This window comes from Furipterus horrens, unplaced genomic scaffold, assembly GCF_987537825.1.
Source record: "Furipterus horrens unplaced genomic scaffold, mFurHor1.1.pri manual_scaffold_11, whole genome shotgun sequence".
In the NCBI taxonomy this organism is placed as follows: Eukaryota; Metazoa; Chordata; class Mammalia; order Chiroptera; family Furipteridae; genus Furipterus; species Furipterus horrens.
This window is the reverse complement of record NW_028327181.1, coordinates 92,763,230-92,784,120: the sequence shown is the minus strand read 5'-3', so window position 1 is coordinate 92,784,120 and position 20,891 is coordinate 92,763,230. Positions and strand designations below refer to the sequence as shown.

The following is a 20,891-nucleotide window of genomic DNA, read 5'->3' as shown; positions in this document are numbered from 1 at the left end:
GTCACATGTGTCTCAGACTACAAACAAAGGAGACTCAGTTTTTGAACAAATAGCTCCTCGGACAGTTTTCCAGAACAAATTAAGTTCGAGAACCAAGGTTCCACTTAACGTGTTCCTGAGTACCTGCCTTTGTAGGAAAGGAAAACAGTCTCTTCCCTCCAAAACAAAGTGCTAAGACAGGAGGATGGCCAATAAACATGTCACCTAGTACAAAGTCTTCTTTGATGCATGTCTTGACAAGGAGGGGCCAACTCAGTGGGTGGATAGAGCTTTTCCCAGGTCAATGGAAAGTATTAGGATCTGATACAATTCCCTCATCACTTACAGAAACCAGTCATTATTGCCAGCTGTCTACGCAAGGAGTACATAGGGAAGAGGAAATGCTGCTTTTCCAAGAAAAAGAAGAAAATCGCCACCAGAAATGTCTCTTTCTGTGTCAGAAAAGGTTGGGCACAGAGACTCTGCCCCTGTGGGCTCAGGGCCCTTCTTACAGCTTTATGTTTCTTGAGAAGGATCATTCTGTACACCATCTCTTGGGTGACACCCCCCCCCCCCATCAGCAGGGCGGCCTTGACAGCTCCTTTTATAGGGCTCATTTCTAAAGTAACGAACTCATGCTCATGACTAGGAGCTTAGTCACACCTACATGGGAACCATAAGTACTCTGCTGAAATAGGTCATTGAAACCATGACATATCTATTTAATTAACATGATGGACTGCCTAATGTCCATTATTTTGCACAAGAAAACAAATAGGATGTGCCAGCACGTGTTAGAGGACTTTGTGACATCATTGCCCAGGTCTGGGTAGCACAGGAGACAGAGTCTGACACAACGAGCTCCCAAAAGTGATTTGTCACTTCCCACCAGTGTGACCTGGGCAACTAACCTGATCCTTATGAGCTTTCGTCCCCCACTATGTAAGAAAAGATTATGATAACAACCTCTCAGCAGGGCTGTGACGATTAAGTGAAATACTGTGTATAAAGCACACAGAACACTTGTCACATAGTGAAACTTCAGACTGTGTTTTATTCTTGATTTTCCTATTAAAATCAATGCGTATTAAGTATAACCTTCTTTTTTCAGGGGAGGTTTTAGGATTACTAGGACACAATGGAGCTGGGAAAAGTACATCCATTAAGGTGATAACTGGAGACACAAAACCAACTGCTGGACAGGTAGGTGAATTTTGTGGAGAATATGTTACCTAGTGGTGCTCCAAATAAAGTTTATAAGGTATTAAAATAGTATGCACCCCAAAATTTCATTTACTCATTAAATGAATGAAGTGATTAATGTGGGGGGGGGTAATCACAAATTATCACATTCATACTCACCAAAATTAATCGCTGAGAGGGGATAATTATTCATGCTTTCAAAGGCATTTCGTGGGAATGTCCAGTATCATGTCAGAAATCAGTATCAGAATACATACAAATTCTATTTATAGTCCCATAAAGCCCATGGATTTGCACTTTCAATGAGCACTGTCTTCCGGATATAAATGAAAATGCTTTTTAAAACAAACTTTATTAAGTAATTATTATTCATTGTCTTTCAAAAAGTTCTTAGTTACTGGAACACATATTCTGGTACAAATACACTATCTTGGAGGAGTATCTTCAAGGAATGGCTTGAAGTTGAACTGCAGAGATACGCAGTCCACAGAATTGTACGTTCAATTCAACTGCATAAAGAGGCCAGGCAAACAGAAAAAGAGCTCAATTTATCAGAGAGCGCTAACATGACTTACAAACATTTTTCCCCCAAATTCTAAGACAGAAGATAGATAACCTTAAGAACTCTTTCGGAATGTGTGTCCACAGGAAGTGAGGAACAGAATCTTAAGGCAGAGGTCTATGAGCTAGAATATAGGAAAAGGGCTGATGGTCACGCCCACAAGGGGAAAGGCCACCAGGAATGTGACTGACAGGTACCCCACAAGAGAGGAAGGAGAAGACATACTCCCAGTCGCTCTGAAACCGAGGTGAGAGCAGGGGTTCCTGAAGGGGGCCTCTCAGTGATGTTGGTAGCTCAGCTGACCCTAACTGGACTCAGTTCAATTCAGACCACCATCCAATTCAATCGCCACTTGGAACCTAAATCAATATTTTATTTCTCCTTCAGCATGGGCAAAAAAGAGATAACCATTCATTGATGTATTAGAATGAAAGACTTTTAAAGGTTAAGTGAGATCTTAATTATAAAGCCAACGACTATCGGGGTGTCGTGAAAACAGTTTTAATCAGGTCAGCAAGTGTGATCTTTATAAACAATGTCATTGTCCTGCTCAGATACTTTCGATGCCCCCTCATAGCCCTGTGGCTGGAAGGAAACCTCCCTTGCTGGTCAGGAGTTGATTTCCGTGTCCATATCGTCACGCCTCTCTTCCCCCCTGGGCCATTCTGCTCTAGGTCCCCTGCCTCCGCCTGGGGTCTAAGAACACACTAAGCATCATCCCTCCACGGGGCTTTGCTCTGTCCCCAATTCCTGGCCTTCTCCCAAGCAGGCGCCCTGTCACTGTCCCTCAGCAGACAGGCTTCCTCGAAGCACCCTCCCTAAAGTCACTTCTATTCTTCTCCACCCTGGCCTCCTGACTATTTCCATCAGTGCACCAGTTACAGCCTGTCAACATCCTGTTTACTCATTTCTCTGCTTGTTCTCAGTAGAATGAAAACGCCAAGTAATTGGGACCCTGGCCATCCCGCTGCATCCAAAGCAGGCAGCACAGGAATGGTTACCTTTGGCAGTTCTCAAAAACATTTCACCAGTGAATGAAGCTCAATAGGGAGCAATTAAATGGATGTACTTCTCTCTGAGTGGGATTTAAATATTGGATACGAATGGTTGGCCATGAGGCCAAGACACCACGTATGTGAGATATTTGATTTTCAGCTTAGATTAGGTTGTGCACATGTTTGTTTCCATGTCTTTACATGCTGACAGCCTTCCTCCGATGCAAAATGGGTGCGGATGACTCAGCTCAATGAGATCTGAGGATTTCTCTAGATTGCTTGGTTTATGAGGAGAAAGATGTCATGGGAACTCAGAGGAGCAATGCAGGTCAGAGTCAGAGAGTGAGCTTTTCTCCCCAGGTGCTACTAAAAGACAGCAGCGGAGGGGACACCCCCAAGTTCCTGGGGTACTGCCCTCAGGAGAATGCGCTGTGGCCCAGCCTGACGGTGAGGGAACACCTGGACGTGTTCGCGGCGGTGAAAGGGCTCAGGAAGGCGGACGCCACGGTCGCCATCACACGGTACCTGGGGGGGGTCAGGCACCTGTTCTTCACCTGAGGGGTCCAGGGACACAGCTGGGAGTGACAACCTTCTGGGAAACTCAGGACTTTGCGAGAGGCTGTTGACACCGACCCAGACCACGTGGGGTAGATTTGCAGTTAGAAACTGGTTTCCCCGATTGCAAAGTGTTATTTTCTTTCTCATATTAAATATGGAAAGAAAAAAAAAGGATTCACTGGTAAATTCATCAAAAGTACTAAAATTTAAGTATAAGCTATCCTAGGACAGTTATTTGGATATCATGAAATGTGCTTTAACATTTTTGAAAGGAAAAACTAATCGGGGGTGTGTGTGGATCGAACCAGTCATTTTTAACATGGCCCCGCGTCTCTTTTCGAAACCACATTTCTGAGCTCTTCTCCCCACCCTGGTCCTGCACGGCCCCGCTCCCTTACCAAGCTTCCTCCTTGTCAAGAAGCCTGTAAGACCCCGTCGTGTCTCCTGCAGGCTGGTGGAGGCGCTGCAGCTGCAGGAGCAGCAGAAGCAGCCCGTGAGGGCCTTATCCGAGGGCATCAAGAGGAAGGTAGGGGCGCGGGGTTCGGTGCGACTGTGCGCGGGGCGCAGGTCGGTGCCAGACACGCTGTCCCTCTCGTTCCAGCTGTGCTTCGCGCTGAGCTTGCTGGGAGGCCCGTCGGTGGTGCTGCTGGACGAGCCGTCCACGGGCATGGACCCCGAGGGGCAGCAGCAGATGTGGTGAGGAGCAGGGCCAGGGGGGGGACACCTTGCAGGACACCTGTGGATTGTTTTACTCCTGGAAAAATTGTTTCTTTTCTTTTCAGTCGAGTCGTTAAGGTATGGAATCTGAATTCTGTCGATGATACATACGACTTAGGTCCATTTCTTAGGTCAGACTTGTAGTTCCATTCACTTTTCAATTCACAGTTCCAAGCAGCTTGAGCCAGCTCAGGGAGCCTTGACAGCTTCTCCTCCCAGGGAGACGGGTCTACAACAACCTGTGCTGATCCCATCATAATACTGATCACGTTGTATTTTAATTACCAGTTAGTTCTCCCAGGAGACTGGGGTTTCCCTGAAAGCAGAGATTTTCATGTTCACTTTGCCTTGACCTAAGTACCAAGTTATTTGCTAAGTGAGTAATGAACAATAGTTCTCTTCAATGGTATGTATTTATCCATATTATTAAGCATTGATCTTCAAATGTTCTAGAATCTGATTTAAAATCCTCAAATTTAAACAAGAAGCTTAGACCAAGGCTTTAACTTGCTTTCTGCAAAATCATCTTTAAAATCTGTAGCTTCAAAACATTTTATTATAAAAAGCTGGTACTCATATACATAACTCATAAGAACTTAAAATTCATCCAACATTTACTTCACGTTTTTGCTTGACTTTTTAATAAATCTTTAGCTTCATTGATCTTGGCTTCTATATAAGGTGATTCTCCCTTTTCTGGGGGATTTAAAAGCATAATTCACCTACGAACATCTCTTATTTTCCCTTTCTTGGCAGCAGGGCCGAGACCTGGTATTAACACTGTTTCCCATTTTTGTCAGTTTTGTTTCAACCCCACCTCTGTAATAGTCACCACTGAAGGCCAATTTGGGGAGACTTTGAAAAACTTGTTTGACTTGAGGTTCCATGTGCCTCATGGCTTGCAAAACATAACGTCGTGCAGATCCTGCAGCAGCAATGGCCCTGCGCTGGCCACGGCTCCACTCGGCTCCCCTGCCTTCACCGAGAGAGCAGGTCACCTCAGCCCAGAGGCTGCAGCCACCACCCCACAGTTCTATCAGAAGCAAGGCGGTCACCACTCCCTTAAACTGTTTCTTAATAAAACCCTCAATATCACTAGTGTAGCCAATACTTGGCCGAAAAAGAGAAAACCTTACCCTGATAACACTTCCTAGCCATTTCTCATTAAAGGAAAAAGAATCATTGTCAGGGCTCAAACATGCTCAGTCTGAGTATTGTAATTGCTCAGCTCATCTTTTAGGTAGCTCTGGGGCATCTCTGTGACACGATATGACACATCACACAGTGTCCCCTAGTTCTCCTGAGCATGGATATTCTTATAAGGATGCGAAGGTGGGGGCAGGAGGGTTCTGGATGTTGTCACGTATGTTCCTTGTGCATTTTATTTTCTACCAGGTTATGATAACTGTGTCCAGCCTCATAATAAATATTGTGTTCCGTGACCTCCCCTCTCCTAATGACTGCCTCCGACGTAACGGCTCTCACCTGGCTTTCGCTTCCTCCCCCACCTGCCCGTGCTTAAACTCTTTTTGCTAATTATTCACACGCCAGTTGGAAGTCTCTTCTCTGATTAATTCGAAGACTTCTTTAATTGCGAATGTTCTCTTGGCAATTCAGGCAGGCGATCCGGGCCACCATTAAAAACATGGAGAGGGGCGTCCTCCTGACCACCCATTACATGGCGGAGGCGGAGGCCGTGTGTGACCGCGTGGCCATCATGGTGTCGGGAAGGCTGAGGTGGGTGTCTGCGCAAGCTCACCCTTGACCCCCCCCCTCCCCCAGGGCACAGCTGGAGGAGTTTGTCTCTGGGCAGAGAGGTCTCTGTGAGTAGCTGGAATCCCCAGGGCCTACCAATGAAGCCCCGAGGCAGCACTAGCAGCAAATCATGAGTCTCAAACATTGCTGCATTCTACGTCCTTCTCTCTTATGAGCTCCCCCTTCCTTCCAGATGTATCGGCTCCATCCAGCAACTGAAGAGCAAATTTGGCAAGGATTACCTGCTGGAGATGAAGGTGAAGACTCCCACGCAGGTGGAGCCCCTCCACGCGGAAATTCTGAGGCTTTTCCCCCAGGCTGCTCGGCAGGAAAGGTAAAGATGGTGACTGGCTCTGATCTGGTATCAAAAGTCAACTTCTCCTTGTCAGGCCTGTTGATTGTAGTCATTCGAGTCCACATTTGGCCCAAAAGGAAACCTAAAAGGAATAAATGACCTGTTGGGTACTGCAGAAAGTAAACTAGAGAAAAGCTGATGTAAAAGCCGATGTTGTGTGTTGTCGTCCTACTGTGTGCCAGGTACTCTCCTGGTCTTGGGTTAGCTTAGTTAACCCTCACCAAGACTTTCTAAAGTAGACTCTGGTATTGCAGTGAAAAATGAGATGACCTCAAAAGGGCATTGTGATAGTCTGGCCTTTACAAGGACCTTACTAAATGGAATTATTATCCTTACAAAGAGGAAATTGGTAGATAGGTGAGATTGCATGACAGCTAATAACTAGCAGAACTGAGATGTGAAACTGATTATTTCAAATATATTAATACTTCCGATTTTATATAGAGTCTGGAACAATCTTCATAAAAAAATCAAAGGTGAACTTTAGGGTCATTTTTAACACCTACGATTTACTGCAGAAGACAGATAATGTAGCAGTTAGGGAAGAAAACAGTAAAGAGAAATAAGTCACAATGACAAGGTCAGAAAATACATTTCTACAGTGGAGTGTAAATATAAAAGCAATGCTATAACTCAACAAGCAGCCTGAGACTAAACCCAAATACGTCACAGAGGTACAGGGAATGAGCAAAATGGATGAGAATGATTGCTCCATAAATATACGAAATAGTAGCTTGTGAAATGAAGTCTAAATCTTCCTGACTGTCAAGCGATGAGAAGACAAATTTATCTGAGAAATTGTTTCAAAAATGGTTGTTGGATATTCTTTGGTGCCTGAATTCCTAGAGGTTTCTAGTTGCCTAATCAGACTCAAGTATGTTATCCTGCATAGAAAAGGAGTTCGAGTAGGAGGTGGGGGGAAGGCAGGAAAGAGATAAATTCTCTGGAGAATAGACTCAGCCTTCCACCCGAGCTGGGAAACTTTAAGAAGCTACATGGTGTCAGAGCCTGGTTGGAGGATGAAGCAGAGGAGTAAGTGGTGAGCTTAGAAAGTACGGCGGAGGGTGACTTTGGCACTTGGCACCGTGCCTGCTCGTCTTCCTCCAAGGGGCCAAGAGCACTGACCTGTCTGAGTCAGACTCCCATCCCCAGTTTTCCTTGTGAACTGCCTCTTTTTTCTCACTATGGGTTCACCCTGTGTATTTCACCTACAGCAAACCGCACTTAGAGAGACATCTGAGTCTATCTGCCTCTGTCACAGGTGGTATAAGCCTCTCTCCCCTCCTCCCCCAGGTACTCATCTCTGATGGTCTACAAGTTGCCGATGGAAAATGTGCGACCTTTAGCCCAAGCTTTCTTCAAATTAGAGATGGGTAAGAGGGATATGCTTTGAAACAAGAGCCTGAAAGCAGATAATTTTAGATCGCATAATAATCCATCTCCATGACAAAAACTAAATGTGATATGTTAAATTCAGAAGTTAAAATCTCAGATGGAATTTTAGGAGCACAATATCAAGGAAATGGAGGAATAGCATGTGTTTGTGGGGTTGGGGTAAAGGGAGTGATTTTTATTCTTGCTTTCTGGGGTTTTCTCATGTTGTTTTGTATATATATTCATACAAGCTAAGTCAAAACTCAGTTATATATGCCTTTAAGAAAAATACTTTCTTTCCCTGGCTGGTGTGGCTCAGTGGATTGAGTGCCAACCTGTGAATCAAAAAGCCACTAATTCAATTCCTAATCAGGGCACATGCCGGGTTGTGGGTCAGCACACCAGATGCGGGCATGCTAGATTGATGTTTCTCTCCCTCTCTTACTCCCTCCCTTCCCCTCTCTCTAAAAATAAGTAAAAAATAAAACCTTTTGAGGAAAGAATACTTTCTTTTGTAATATTGATGATTACCTATTTAAAATTAAATTTTATGTGGACATGCGTATTTTTTTGCCTTAGGCTCTATATTAAGAAACTGGTCATTAAGATGATCTTCTTGTGTCCACTGCACTTTAAAACTGACCACACTCCTGATTGGTGTGGCTCAGTGGATTGAGGGTTGGCCTGCGAACCAAGTGTCGCTGGTTCGATTCCCAGTCAGGGCACATGCCTGGGTTGCATGTCAAGTCCCCCGTTGGGGGCACAAGTGAGAGGCAACCACACAGTGATGTTTCTCTCCCTCTCTTTCTCCTGTCCCCTCTCTCTAAAAACAAATAAAATAAATAATAAAAAAATATATTTAAAATATATATATATATATTTAAAAAACAAAAAACTGACCACACTGTGTCTGTCATTGCTAGGCTCATGTTGTTCCTGCCATCCAAGCCCATGAACTCGGCTACTCTCCTCTGTGCTAGCTGGAACTCCCTCCCTATATTCTTTCATTGCCACTGCTCAGTGATATCTTCGCTTGCTTGCCACCTTCCCTGAGGAAGAAATTCAAGTCTTTCTGGTTCTAGAAGACTCTTCTTCCTCCTGCTGATAGCATCTGTGGTCATAGCGATGTCTCTTCTTTCTACTCCCTGAGCGGAGCACCCCCGCATGTAAGCACTCCTTAGACTGCCACTGCGGCCTGGTACCTTCTGTGGTATATTTCTGATCTGGTGGTGTTGGTGGCATATTTCCAGCTTGCCAGGATCTTACTGGGGCTCTAACTACCCTACCCAGTTCCTTTTGGTCAAGGAGAACGGTTTTCAACTTGATTTGGTTTAAGCTGCATTGGTGGACAAAAGCTGCCTGAGGATTCTCTGCTCTCTAGAAAACCACAGATATCTTTCTCTATAATCTTCTGATGTGACCCTTTTCTTTTATATTTTTAAGTATATTTTATTGATTATGTTGTTACAGTTGTCCCAATTTCTTTTTCCTTTACTCCCCTCTGCCCAGTACCCTCCTTCCCTCCAGCAATCCCACCCATTAATTCATGTCCATGGGTCGTGCATATAAGTTCTTTGGCTTCACCTTTTCCTATATTATTCTTAACTCCCCCCTGTCTATTTTGTACCAACAAATCATACTTCTGAAACCCTGCACCATTTCCCCATTTCTCCACCTTCCCCCTCCTGGCCGATAACCCTCCAAATGATCCCCATACCTATTCTCGTTTGCTTAGTTGGATTTTGTTTTTATTTTTTAGATTCTGTTATTGATAGTTATAAGTTTGTTGTCATTTTAATGTTCATAGTTTTGAGCTTTTTCTTAAATAGGTCCCTTTAACATTTCATATAATAAGGGCTTGGTGATGATGAACTACTTTAGCTTTGTCTTGTCTGGGAAGCACTCTAGCTGCCTGCCCTCCCATTCTAAATGATAGCTTTGCTGGGTAGAGTAATCCTGGTTGTAATTCCTTGCTTTTCATCACCTCGAATACTTCTTGCCGGTCCCTTCTTGCCTGTAAAGTTTCTTTTGAGAAATCAGCTGATCGTCTTATAGGCACCCCTTTGTAGGTAACTCTCTGCTTTTCTCTTGCTGCTTTTAAGATTCTCTCTTTATCTTTAAACTTTGACATTTTAATTATGATGTGTCTTGATGTCGTCCTCTTTGGATCTATCTTGTTTGGGACTCTCTGTGCTTCCAGGAATTATATGTCTATTTCCTTCATCAAATTAGAAAAGTTTTCCTTCATTATTTTCTTACATAAGCTTTCAATTTCTTGCTCTTCCTCTTCTCCTTCTGGCACCCCTATGATTCAGATGTTGGCACATTTAAAGTTGTCAGAGTTTCCTAAGCCTCTCCTCATTGTTTTTCAATCCTTGTTTCCTCATTCTGTACTAATTGACTGTTTTTGTCTTCTTCAAGTTCCAAATCATTGATTTGAACCCCGGTTTCCTTCCCTTCATCATTGGTTTTGTGCGGATTTTCCTTTGTTTCATTTAGCATAGCCCTCACTTCTTCCCTTATGCGTTTGCCATATTTAAGCATATCTGTCAAGTCTGTGAGCATCTTTATCACCAGTGTTTTGAACTCTATGGCTGTTAGGTTGGCTATCTCCTCGTCTTTTAGGTTGTCTGTCTCCTCATCGATTAGAATCTTGATCCCACTGGAACTTTGATCCGTTCCCTCTTTTGGGCCATACTTCTCTGTCTCCTCATCTTGACAAGCTCCTGTGTTTGTTTGCCTCTGTGTCTTAGGTAGAGCTGTTGCACCTGTTGTGTTGTGAGGGGCGGAGTCTTAGGTATTCGTCATTACAGGGCGACCTGTTTCACCACGTTGTGGCGCTGTATGTGGGAGAGGGATCTGAGAAGGAACAATGCCGCTTGCTCAGCACTTGCTCCTTTTCCAGGCACTTCTCCCACTTCTGTATGGGACTGGCACCTCTCTAGCTGCTGCCCTGGCTGTCGTTCCCAGAGTGGGTGGGTCTGCGGATGTTCTAGGACTGTGAGGGCCCTTTAAACAAGCAGACTCTGCTGAGAGACCAGCAGTTTCTTCCTCCGCCCCAACCCCCACTGGTTTTCACAGTCAGAAGCAATGAGGCTTGATTTTCCCCTGTGCTGAAACTCTGAGCTGTGCAGTATGGTCTGGGGCTGGAAGAGCTCCCAGGTGTCCCTCCCTACTTTTTAAAATGTGTGATTGCTGCTGCTGCTGCTGCCACTGCTGCCACCACACTGCTTCCTCTCTGCCCTGGCTCCGCCCCTCCTACCTGTCTGGATGAATATTTCTTCTTTATATCTTTGTTTGTTGGACTTCCATGCAGCTCAATTTTCTGGAACTTCTGGTTGTCTCTAGTTTTGAGGTAGTTGTGTTCCTTCTTAGTTGTGGAGGGAGATGCAGCGTGTCTGTCTAGGCCTCCATCTTGGCCGGAAGTGCCGCTGACGTGATCCTTTTCAAAATGCATCTTTTACCTCCTCCTGTGCTGAATGTGCAGACATGCTGGCTCCCCTGCTGAGAAGGAAGCCTTCTCAGCACTGTCTCCTCCCTTAAATAGAGATCTACAGGCATAACACCAGCACCTTTTCCCCTAACCTACATGAATGCATTGGTATTCTTTTAGCTGGATGCTGCACTTAAACCATTAGGTTATTGTCTTAACGTTTTTATTCAATATTTTTAAAAAGTGTTATTTGTATTCTATGCTGACATCTAAGACCACCTGTATATGAAAACATATAAACCCCTAATGTACATGCGTTCTCGTGCAGTAAAACAGAGCTTCGACCTGGAGGAGTACAGCCTCTCGCAGTCCACCCTGGAGCAGGTGGGTCAGCTTTAGTTCTTTTATATCATACATGCAAATATAAATGTACAATAAGTACCGACACTCTTCATTCTCGTGGAGCTACAAGAGGCAGAGTGACCTCCCTTTCTCGCTACTTCTTACCTCCTTTCAGGTTTTCCTGGAGCTCTCCAAGGAGCAGGAGCTGGAGAACTTTGATGAGGAACTGTACCCTTCTGTGAGGCAGATGCTCCTCCCACACGAAGAGCCCTGAATACCCCGTGTCTCTGTTCAGGCCTGTGGTTGTTTTCTAAGGCATTTCTTTTCACAGTGTCAGTGTTTATTTTTAGAACCTACATGGCGAAGATGGGCAGGTGTCGGCGGGGTGGTGAGGAGCGAGCTCTGGGCAAGAGCAGGGACAGGACCTGACTGAGCCCACCTCCCAGCCCCAGCCTCTATCTCTGCAGGTCCCCCGAGCCCATTTTCCTCTCTGATGCTAAATAAATACAGTCACTTTCATCAGATAGTTTCAATTTCTGAATGATATGCAAATTTCGTTTAATTTTTTTTATCAAAAATGTAAAAGCCTTTTTTATAACCTAGACTGAGAAGTCCATGTATTTACTCTTCAGCAAGTTTGATCCTTTGGAAAGCTGATATTTTTGTAACAATTTAAGGGACCAAGTCAAAAAGTATCATACTTATTGAAATAAATTTTAATGTATTTTTTATGGTTAAAAAAATATTAAAACATCATTGGTCATCTCTGATATCAATATAGTGTATTTGATAATATATCCACTGGTAATACTATCAAGCATATAGACATAGTCTGCAAAACTAAAAACTGGCTATTAGGAATGTATTATACATTTTTATTTCTATAAACCAATGAAGTCCTATTTTCATTAAATTTTTAAATCTTCACTAAAGAGGCTTGCCTTGTAACCGATCTTTTACAGATATCTGTCACTTCATCTCAGAAAACTGATAAATGTCACAACAGGCCTACCAACTTGGTAGAAAAGATAAAATAAATCTCAAATATGTAGTTTTGAAATGTTTGTTTCATTCATGTGTCTTTCTCTTGAATCACTGGCCTCCAATTTATACGTTCGTTGCAATCCAGTTGAAAATAATTTTTCACGTAAGAGCGAGTTTGCTGCTTTAATCCATGTCGGCTACCAAAATCTAAAGGAAGAAAACAGTACACCATGATTAAGGAAGCAAAAAAGTGGTGACAGAGAGAGGGGGGAGGGGAAAGGGGGAGAAAGAAGGGGAAGGATCCAGTCAAGGAACTAGTATAAACGACCCATGGACATGAACAGCGGGGCGGGGATTGACTGAGGGAGTCGGGGTGGGTGGGGTGGAAGGGAGCTATAGGGGGAAAATGGGACAACTGTAATAGAAAAACAATAAATAAATAAAATAAAATTAGATTTTTTTTTTGAAGAGTAGTGGCAAGCAGAAACGTTTCCTAGAAAAAATCATCTAAAACTACTGGCCAGCCCTGCTTACCAAGCATAAAGGGTAAGATTTTCTGGCTGATGCAGCTGACTCTCTGAGCTTTCTTAGCAATGCTTTCTTTGCACATCCTTTCTTCCCTTTCAGAAAATTCTTAGCATCCCAGACAGTTCTGCTCTGGAGGGCACCTCTCCCCTGACTGGCCACCAGGGGTTTGGGGAGGTCCGTTTATTCATCTTGTGCTGGGAAGGAAAAAAAAGAATTGAACTCAGTCCCTACCTTCAGCAAATGCAGCTGTGTGGCAAAGTGATTCAGCACATGGCCCAAATTCAGTCTTGGATCTACCATTTACTCTCTGTGCAGACCCTGTTTTCTCATCTGTGAAAGGGAGATTTCAGTACCTATGGCAGATGGTTACCGTGACAGCTGAAAGTGATAAAGTCCACAACAGCCCCTAACTTCTGCCTGGTGCTTACCGGTGCCCAGGGATGCCAAGAGGCTCTGTCCTACCCTGGCCAGTCCCCTTCTTTTTCCTATCCCCTCACTTCTCAAGGACACATCAAAATATATGGGTTTTCACTTCATTCCCCAACAGTCAGGGGAGATATCTATAAATAGTCCACGGAAGACATTAATATTAATGGAGGCCTTTACATTGTAACCCAAAGAAATAACACAAACTAGCTCAGTTTTTCTTTTTTTTTTGTTTGTTTGTTTGTTTTTAAAGCTATTTGGCAGGTCAGTGGGAGAGAGCCTGGGACAAGCAGAGTTTCAGCTCTCAAGTGGCTTTTTCTTCAGCCTACGGATTAAACCAGCCTTGATATCACAGACAACCAGGTCTTTGGGAAAAAATAAAACTGACAACCATGTCAAACCTGACCTTGAGTTTCCATCTGCTTTTTGGCAAGAAAAAGTCTGCCCACTTCTTTAGGCAGCAGCATGTGGGACCAAAGTCTGGTGTTGGCGTCCAATGCTCTATGTGTATATGGTGGCTAAAACAATGAATGCTTTTCCTCCCGTCTTCTGAGTTCTTCTAGCTGTGCTAATAAGAAAATTAGCAGGGAGAGCTTAACAGGAGAAAATCAAATTTTATAACGTGCACATGGGGAATTCACATAAGCGTGACATTTACAAAGACAGCAAGAAAACACTGGGTATACATGTTATTTTGGACAACAGAGAAAAGGGGGAGCATGGATTATTGGGCTCCAGAAGTGAGAACGAGGGATTTACAGGTAGTTGAGGAAGAACGGAACACACAGGGTAGACACATTCTTGCTAAGGAATCAGGAACAATGAGACCCAGGGTTTCTTGCTAATTGGCACCCTGCCTGAAGCCTCCCCATTTACCACACTTCATTCAAGGCAGGTGAAGGCAAGCATCCTAAGACTTCCTTCCTGAAGCAGGTTTTTCTATCTGAATCTCTTGGGCAGGAAAGGGGGAGGGTCAAAGTTTCTCTCTTAGTCTTTGGTTTCTGAATGAACAGCTTAGAATCCGTATCTCAAAAAGAAAAAAATTTGTTGTTCTTCACCTACAAAGGAAACCCATTATCATGAGTCTGGTACTGCACAGAGGATGATGAACTTTGAAATGCTTGATGACCAGATGGCAGTTGTTGACATATCAGAGGCCAATGGGAAAACCTAGAACTGAAATCACAGATTGACTCTGTCGATTTTACCCTTATATTTATAGACCACAGGAGACCGGAAACACACCACTGTGCAAAACATCATTCTTTCTGCTCCTTTTGGCCGATCTTACTCTAGCCGTCCATTTTTTAAATTCTCATCTCACTTATATTCCATAATCTTCTAATCTCCTCTGTTTTGCCTCTTCTCTGGTTGTGTAGGAACCATATAAAATTATATTCAAGGGAAATGTTTAATTAAGGTAAACTGGTCAGCACAGTAGAGACAATACTCCTGGTTAATGACCAACATCTTCATTGTTCCACCAGATGTACATAGTCAAGGAAACATGGCTTTGGGCTCCCTCTTATTCCAGTTCCTATGCTTTTGATTCCTTTTCTGCTCACATGTTTGTTTCCTTCTTTTTAGTTCCGTGACAGTTTCAAAAACTTTTCCAAGATTTTGTTGAATTAAAACTATGGGGGAGGATTTTTCCCACAATTACAAAAAAAGATGAACAGCCTTCCAAGATCCCAGAGAAGCCACATAAAACATTCTGTTAAATGGGAGATGCTAAAGGGAACAGGAAAGATAGAAAATATCTTTATGATAGTGGGAGCTGAATGTCTCAGGAGACATCCTTTGTCTACTTCAGACGAGACCATCCACAGCTGTGAAAGGATTGAGGGGAGAGATGAAATTATCATCATCGCATAATACAAAGGAAATAGCAACATTTGGAAAGGGGGGAGGGTTAATATTCTTTTTACAACTTCCAGAATTTCCTTCCCATTTTTAATGGTCATTTAAAATGAGTATCTCCATCCTTCTCTTCATCTCTGAGGAGAAATTACATGAGATTTAAGCTAAATAGAGGTGCTTAAGTCGAGCTCTTAACCTTTGGGAGCCTGAGTGATCGAAGTCTTGGTTTGGGGACTGAGAGGCGGCTTGTAGCCAAGTTCCTGGTAGACTGAAGCTGCTCTGTTGCCCTCTGAGAACTCATGAGAACAAAGCATAAAACATGCTAGTGATTCTTAGTATCTTGGTTATTCAGTCTGACTCCCTGGACTGGTGGGGTCGGGGGTCCTGAAGTGAAGGAGAGGAGACGGCAGCCTTTTAAATTTCTAGCCTCTACAATGCTGGAAAGCTCACGGAAGCAGGGTGGAATAAGCGCTGGAATCTAATCTTTCACATGCATCAAAACTTTCAAATATCTCTAACCCCGGGCTTTCCTAACCTTGAGCTCCACTCCCATATCCAACCACTTGCTTAATTTCTCTATTTGAATAACTAGTTTGCACCTCAAGCAAAATGTGTCTGAAACAGAAGTCGATATATTTCCCTTAGCTTTTTCCATCTCAGTAAAGAGCTACACCCAGTTGCCACCCGAGAGCCATCCTGGATTTTGTTACCGAGCAAACCAGGGCCCGTTCACAGGGCGCCTCGGTGTGTGACCCAACAATTAGCGTTGAGGAAAACAGGCCTTTATTTACAATATTCCAACCTTGGGGGGGGGGGCTGGGAGCACCCGGGCAGAAAGGCCTCTTTTCCCACTAGACCCAGCGCTTCCCTTGCTCCCCCAGATGCTATAAACCAAAACCAAGCCCAATAGTTCCCCATTCCTTATCAATCAGCTCGCTCCTGCAGGATCTGGGGTACATTGTCTTCATGTTACAGAAACGGGGGAGTCCAAAAACAAACCCCAGAGTTTGCGGCTGGGGGATGGGGAGAAGGAAGCAGCTTTCAGAATGCCTCCACACGCCTGAGGCTGATGGCTGGTGTCTTTCTTATGCAAAATGGCTTGGATGCTTCCAAGGCCTCAGGTGGATGGGAGGAGTCTTGAACCAGGGGACGGTATGGAAAGCACACACAGCCTACGTGGGGTTCTGTGAATGATCAGAACTGTTGGCAACACCCACTGCTTCAGAGGACGCAGTCAGGGATATATAGGCAGCTGCGAACACTTTAGGGGTCGGCGCGCTCTGGGGCTGTCTCCCTCGCTGGCGGGTGTTCGCAGGGGTGCTCTGGAGAAGGAGAGGAGATCCACGCGGTTTACAGAAAGAAGACAGTTTGCAAGGAGGCTGAGAATCCAGGTGGTCCTGCATTGAGAGCTGGAGGGCACCACAGCACAGAAAGGACCTCCCCAGTCAGATTGAGTGATTGGCAGCCACTGGTAAAGCTGAACTGTGTTTGGGACGTAGGGAAACTGTGTTTCTGACCTTCCTAAAACTGGCTAGGTTTGGTAGGGGGGAGGCAAGGATATGTGTAACTGTTAAATAAACAATTTTCTTTTCACTCAACTGAAGTATTAAGAGTTGTAATTCTGGCGGCGGGCAATCGGACCCCTAACTAAAGAGCCCGTGGGTTTGTTTTCAAGTGGAGCAGCCCAGGGGCTCTGTAACATTCAGCCTCTGTATAACAGTCCAGGAAAGCATGTGCCGTGTTACAGTGGATCATGGTGAAGTCCAGGAAAGTCACAAGGCCTAAGAGAATGTCCTCTCCACATGTTCTGAGTTCCAAGAGTCCAGAGAGAGTCTGGGTCTGCAAGGCAGGGTCCTCGGTGGCTTCGGAGTCAGCTGGAGTGGGCATGCTTCCCTACCAGCCCGGGCCGCACGGCCGGATCCTGACTGCAAACCGCAGGGCTGCTGCCTCCCCACGGCTGCCGCAGCCTGCTGCGCCCCCCCCCCCCCGGCTCCTCCGACATGCTCCTTTCACTGTGCTGCTTCTCACAGCGGAGAGCGGGCCTTCTTCATCCTTCCAAAGAGCACGGCCCTCCTCCTCAGGGCTCTGCCCGTCCATCATGCTTCTTCTCGTGGTGGACGGTGGCCCTTCTTCATCCTTCCAAACGGCATCCGCCCTTCCTCATGGCTCTCCCCTACTTTCAATGCTGACCCGGAGCCCCATACTTCATTGTAATGAGCAGTATTTTAAGCTGTATCATCTGCCCTGTTGCTCAGGTGGCAGCACTGCTCCCCTTCAGGAAAGGCTCCGCTAGCTCTTTGTCATCGATCCGCAAAGTATCTCAAATCGTACCATTCGCCCTTTTACCCCTTTTGCCTGGGCCCTAAGCACGGCTATTATTTAGCTATGACCCTGCCATAGATATGCAAAGTACCTTAAAAGCTGTGTTATCTTCTCCCCAAAACCATGAGCTGTGGGGACTTTGGGGATCACCCGCCCCCCATTACACAGCCACGTCAGCTTTTTATCTGTTCCTTAAAAACGCCAAGATTGTTCCTACCACGGGACCTTGCATCTGCTTTTCCTTCTGCCAAAAACCTTCTTCTGGACAACCACATGCTTGGTTCCTGTCTCACTCAGCTCAGTTTTCTCATCCTCAAAAAATCAACTTGACCACCAAATCTAAAGTTTCCAGTCACTCTCACCATTTGCTTTGCTTCGTCCTTCTTAAGTTATCTAGTTTATTTATTTGTTTGTGGGTGAACTGTCTCCCCACCCCCCACCCCCCAGTTAAAGATAACCTTCAGGAGTGCTGGGATCTTATCTACCTCGTTAACTGCTGTTTTCCCATGGACTGGAACACTCCTTGTCACATAATAGGCAACCACTAAATGATTACTAAATTAATCAACTGCCTAAATACAACCTCTGCCTCTCTCTGTCCTAGCAATTATTACTATGAAATATAGTCATCTGTCACTACAGTTTTTTTTCTCCATTAGGCAATACCTTTTTGATGTATAAGAGAAGAAAAATAATTTTATCTCTAGGTTCTTGGCTAGGCCCCATCCCATAATAATAAAATTAATAGGAGAAATGCAAACAAAGGTTTAATAATATGTATACAAGGGAGATATCCAAAACTGAGAAACATCCCCAAATGGCCCGAGCCATCCCTTTAAAGACCATCTTCAATTAAAAACAAAAGATGCTGGGCCAACTAAAAACAAAAGAAGAGTGTGACCAAAAGCAACCCGAATATCGTTTGACCAGAGGTCACTGACATTTGAGCAATAGTGATTAATTCTTCTAGTTACAATCTGGGAATTTCTAAGGCCTAAGAAATCTGGAAAATTGAACTACAAATAGAAAATACAAAATCAATGACTAAGAAAACAGATCAAATTTAAGATGGGTGGTTTGCTTTATTGCAGATGAAAAATCCATGTTGTATAATCTACCTCAGAGAGAACTTCTGCATCTCCTCAATAGCCACATACTTCTGAACCCCTTCTGTGCCAAACACTGACCCAGTTAAAGGAATATCACAATAAATAAAACATCATCAGGAAAGGAAGGGAAGAAGACTCATATTGTTCAGCATCTTCTATATACCAGGAACTCAGATTACTGTCTTAAAAGGATGATTATTACCAATTGACAGGCAAGGGAACGGAGTTTCAGAGTTTGAGTCGTCGGCATCCGTCCGTCTCGAGAGACGATGGTGTAGCTTCTACTGAAGCTACAGAGCCTGGGCAGGGTGATATGGAGGGTCTGCTGTTGCCCATGCAGCAGACCCCCCCTCTCTTCGCAGCTGAAGGGTCCAAGGGAAAGACGGAGTCAATACAGCTTGGCTTCAGGTGCGCCGCAGGAGTTGCCGGTGTTGACTACAACGTCAAACCGCCTTAGGGACTCCGGCTCCGGATTTTCTGTCGGGGTTTACTCCCTTAGCCTTTCCCCTGAAGAGGTATGCCGCAAGGCAGCGGAGGTTTTTTGGAGTCAGAGTTTTGAGTAACTCACCCATAATCACGCAGTTGGCAGAGCTAAACTTGAACTCAAGTCTGCCTGGTTCCAAAGCCCCATGATCATTTCAGGGTATCTGGAATGAAAAGAGAATTATGACAGGTGCAAAGCAAACGATTACATAGAATCAAAATGGTAGCCAAATGGGGTAACAGGTTCTTGACTCTTCCTGGGAGGGTGTGCAAAGTTTGAAGCAAATAAAATTTCCAGGATAGGTTTCCCTGAAGATAGGTTCTAAAGGATGGGTAGAAATACAACAAGTCATCAAGGTGAAGAATGAAAAGCAGGTGAAATGGTAGGGAGTCATGCACTGGCTTATCCAGTTCCCATTCCTATGTGGAGAAGACCGAGACCAACAACCTATAAGATAATTATTTTAACTGCCTAAAATAATTGAAGGAGGAGGTATTGACAAGAGGAGACCAGAAACATTCCCAGAGCCACTTTTTTCAGACCTGTGCTCTTTGATAGTTTTTTATGTAATGGGCATGGCCATGGTTTCTGGCCATTCAATATATTTTAATGGACTTGTGGCAAAATGCAAACCACAGCTTCTGGACAGTTAGTTGCAGCTGCCTAAGCAGTGACACATCCAATTTGTGCTGTGGGTTCATTTACCAATAGCCACTTCCTCTGTTTTCTCGGAAGAGGGATGGTGAATAGCAGAGATGCTTCAAAACAAATACAGAGAGATTGCTATTTCTATGTGAACACAGATTTCTGAGACTCTGTGCTGCATATGTACTCAAAAAATGGGAAGTTATGAAGAAACTATGTTCTGTGGTTCAGAAGGTTGAAGAGCCTGGCTTCAAGAAATCCCAGCAGGGCAGAAAGAGGATGTTGACAAAGAACGCTGAGCAGGAGGAAATAAGCACCGGGAAGAGAGAGTTCATGCCAAGGGCCCCTGAGCTGGAGAGGGTCGGAGCTGCTCTCCTGCCATTTGGGGAGGTGATAAAAACTTGCCAGAACTCTAGAAGGATGACTGAGAAGTATGAAGAAAAGGTATCAGGGGAAGTGTGTTAAGCTACTGGAGACTTTAAACTAGTAAGAAAGAGCAATTAGGATAAATATCCCAGTTCAAGACCCATTCAAAACCACCATGCAAATTACTTCTGTTTACTGGGACTTCTTAAATTATCTGGTTTCTTTATAATAGTGCTTTTGTTTTTATTTTTATTAGGCCAAGCTGCTTAATTGTAAGCTCCCGAAGCTCCTGAGCAAGGATTTTGTAAGGGATTCATCTAATATTTGTTCCTTACGTTTCGGCAATCACACATAACTATAGTTAATAGCAACGTCACAGGTTACTTGAGTGGCCAGGGTTCCCTGCCCTTCTCAATGTATTTACGTTGCATTTAGGACTTTGATGCTACCAAGTCACACTAGCTAAAATGTTTTTCTCAGAACATCCAACTACACTTGTGAATTAACATAGAGTTGAGGAGTGTTTTAATGGAGGATATTAGAATTCTTTCTCCTTGGCTGAGGTTTGAAGATATAAAACTGATAGACTGGGAGATCCTTAAGTTAAACAAGATTATCACAGGACTGTGTTTGTTCTGCATTTCACCTAACATCAAAAACACAGTGAGAGTATTTGCTCATTGAAAGGGAACTTGGATTTTTTTAAAAATTGAGAAACATGGGTTGAAGGATGTATCTATTCTTCCGCAGTTAAATATCCAATGCAGAAATGATAATGTGGATTATTCAATAAATTTTAGCTGCCCCATACAATGAATGTGTCTTTATCTTAAATGTACATGAACTTTTTAAATGATAAAATTATTGAATATAATTTTCTCATTTGTTATTAAT

At 44.1% G+C, this 20,891-nt stretch overlaps 1 protein-coding gene, 1 long non-coding RNA gene and 1 pseudogene across 2 annotated transcripts in view; 1 reads left to right on the top strand and 2 right to left on the bottom strand.

Annotated features, from left to right (window-relative positions):
• The window catches only part of LOC149998868 (ABC-type organic anion transporter ABCA8-like), a 65,361-nt gene extending 53,669 nt beyond the window's left edge, over positions 1 to 11,692 (top strand). Inside the window, exons 30-39 of the mRNA XM_090257310.1 lie at positions 328 to 445; positions 1,091 to 1,182; positions 3,100 to 3,260; positions 3,748 to 3,823; positions 3,899 to 3,993; positions 5,632 to 5,751; positions 5,963 to 6,103; positions 7,418 to 7,497; positions 11,260 to 11,315; positions 11,449 to 11,692. Coding sequence (XP_090113436.1) covers positions 328 to 445; positions 1,091 to 1,182; positions 3,100 to 3,260; positions 3,748 to 3,823; positions 3,899 to 3,993; positions 5,632 to 5,751; positions 5,963 to 6,103; positions 7,418 to 7,497; positions 11,260 to 11,315; positions 11,449 to 11,547 — 1,038 coding nt within the window. The 3' untranslated portion in view covers positions 11,548 to 11,692. The remainder of the gene's footprint in view (positions 1 to 327; positions 446 to 1,090; positions 1,183 to 3,099; positions 3,261 to 3,747; positions 3,824 to 3,898; positions 3,994 to 5,631; positions 5,752 to 5,962; positions 6,104 to 7,417; positions 7,498 to 11,259; positions 11,316 to 11,448) is intronic.
• Positions 4,634 to 4,910, bottom strand: LOC149998869 (mitochondrial import inner membrane translocase subunit TIM14 pseudogene; annotated as a pseudogene).
• Positions 11,693 to 12,838: 1,146 nt separating the features above from the next.
• On the bottom strand, positions 12,839 to 19,594 carry LOC149998867 (uncharacterized). The gene is made up of 3 exons (XR_016514352.1): positions 19,529 to 19,594; positions 19,071 to 19,149; positions 12,839 to 12,979 (listed from the first exon to the last, which is right to left on the bottom strand). It is a non-coding gene; the product is annotated as an uncharacterized LOC149998867 (long non-coding RNA).
• Positions 19,595 to 20,891: the final 1,297 nt, after the last annotated feature.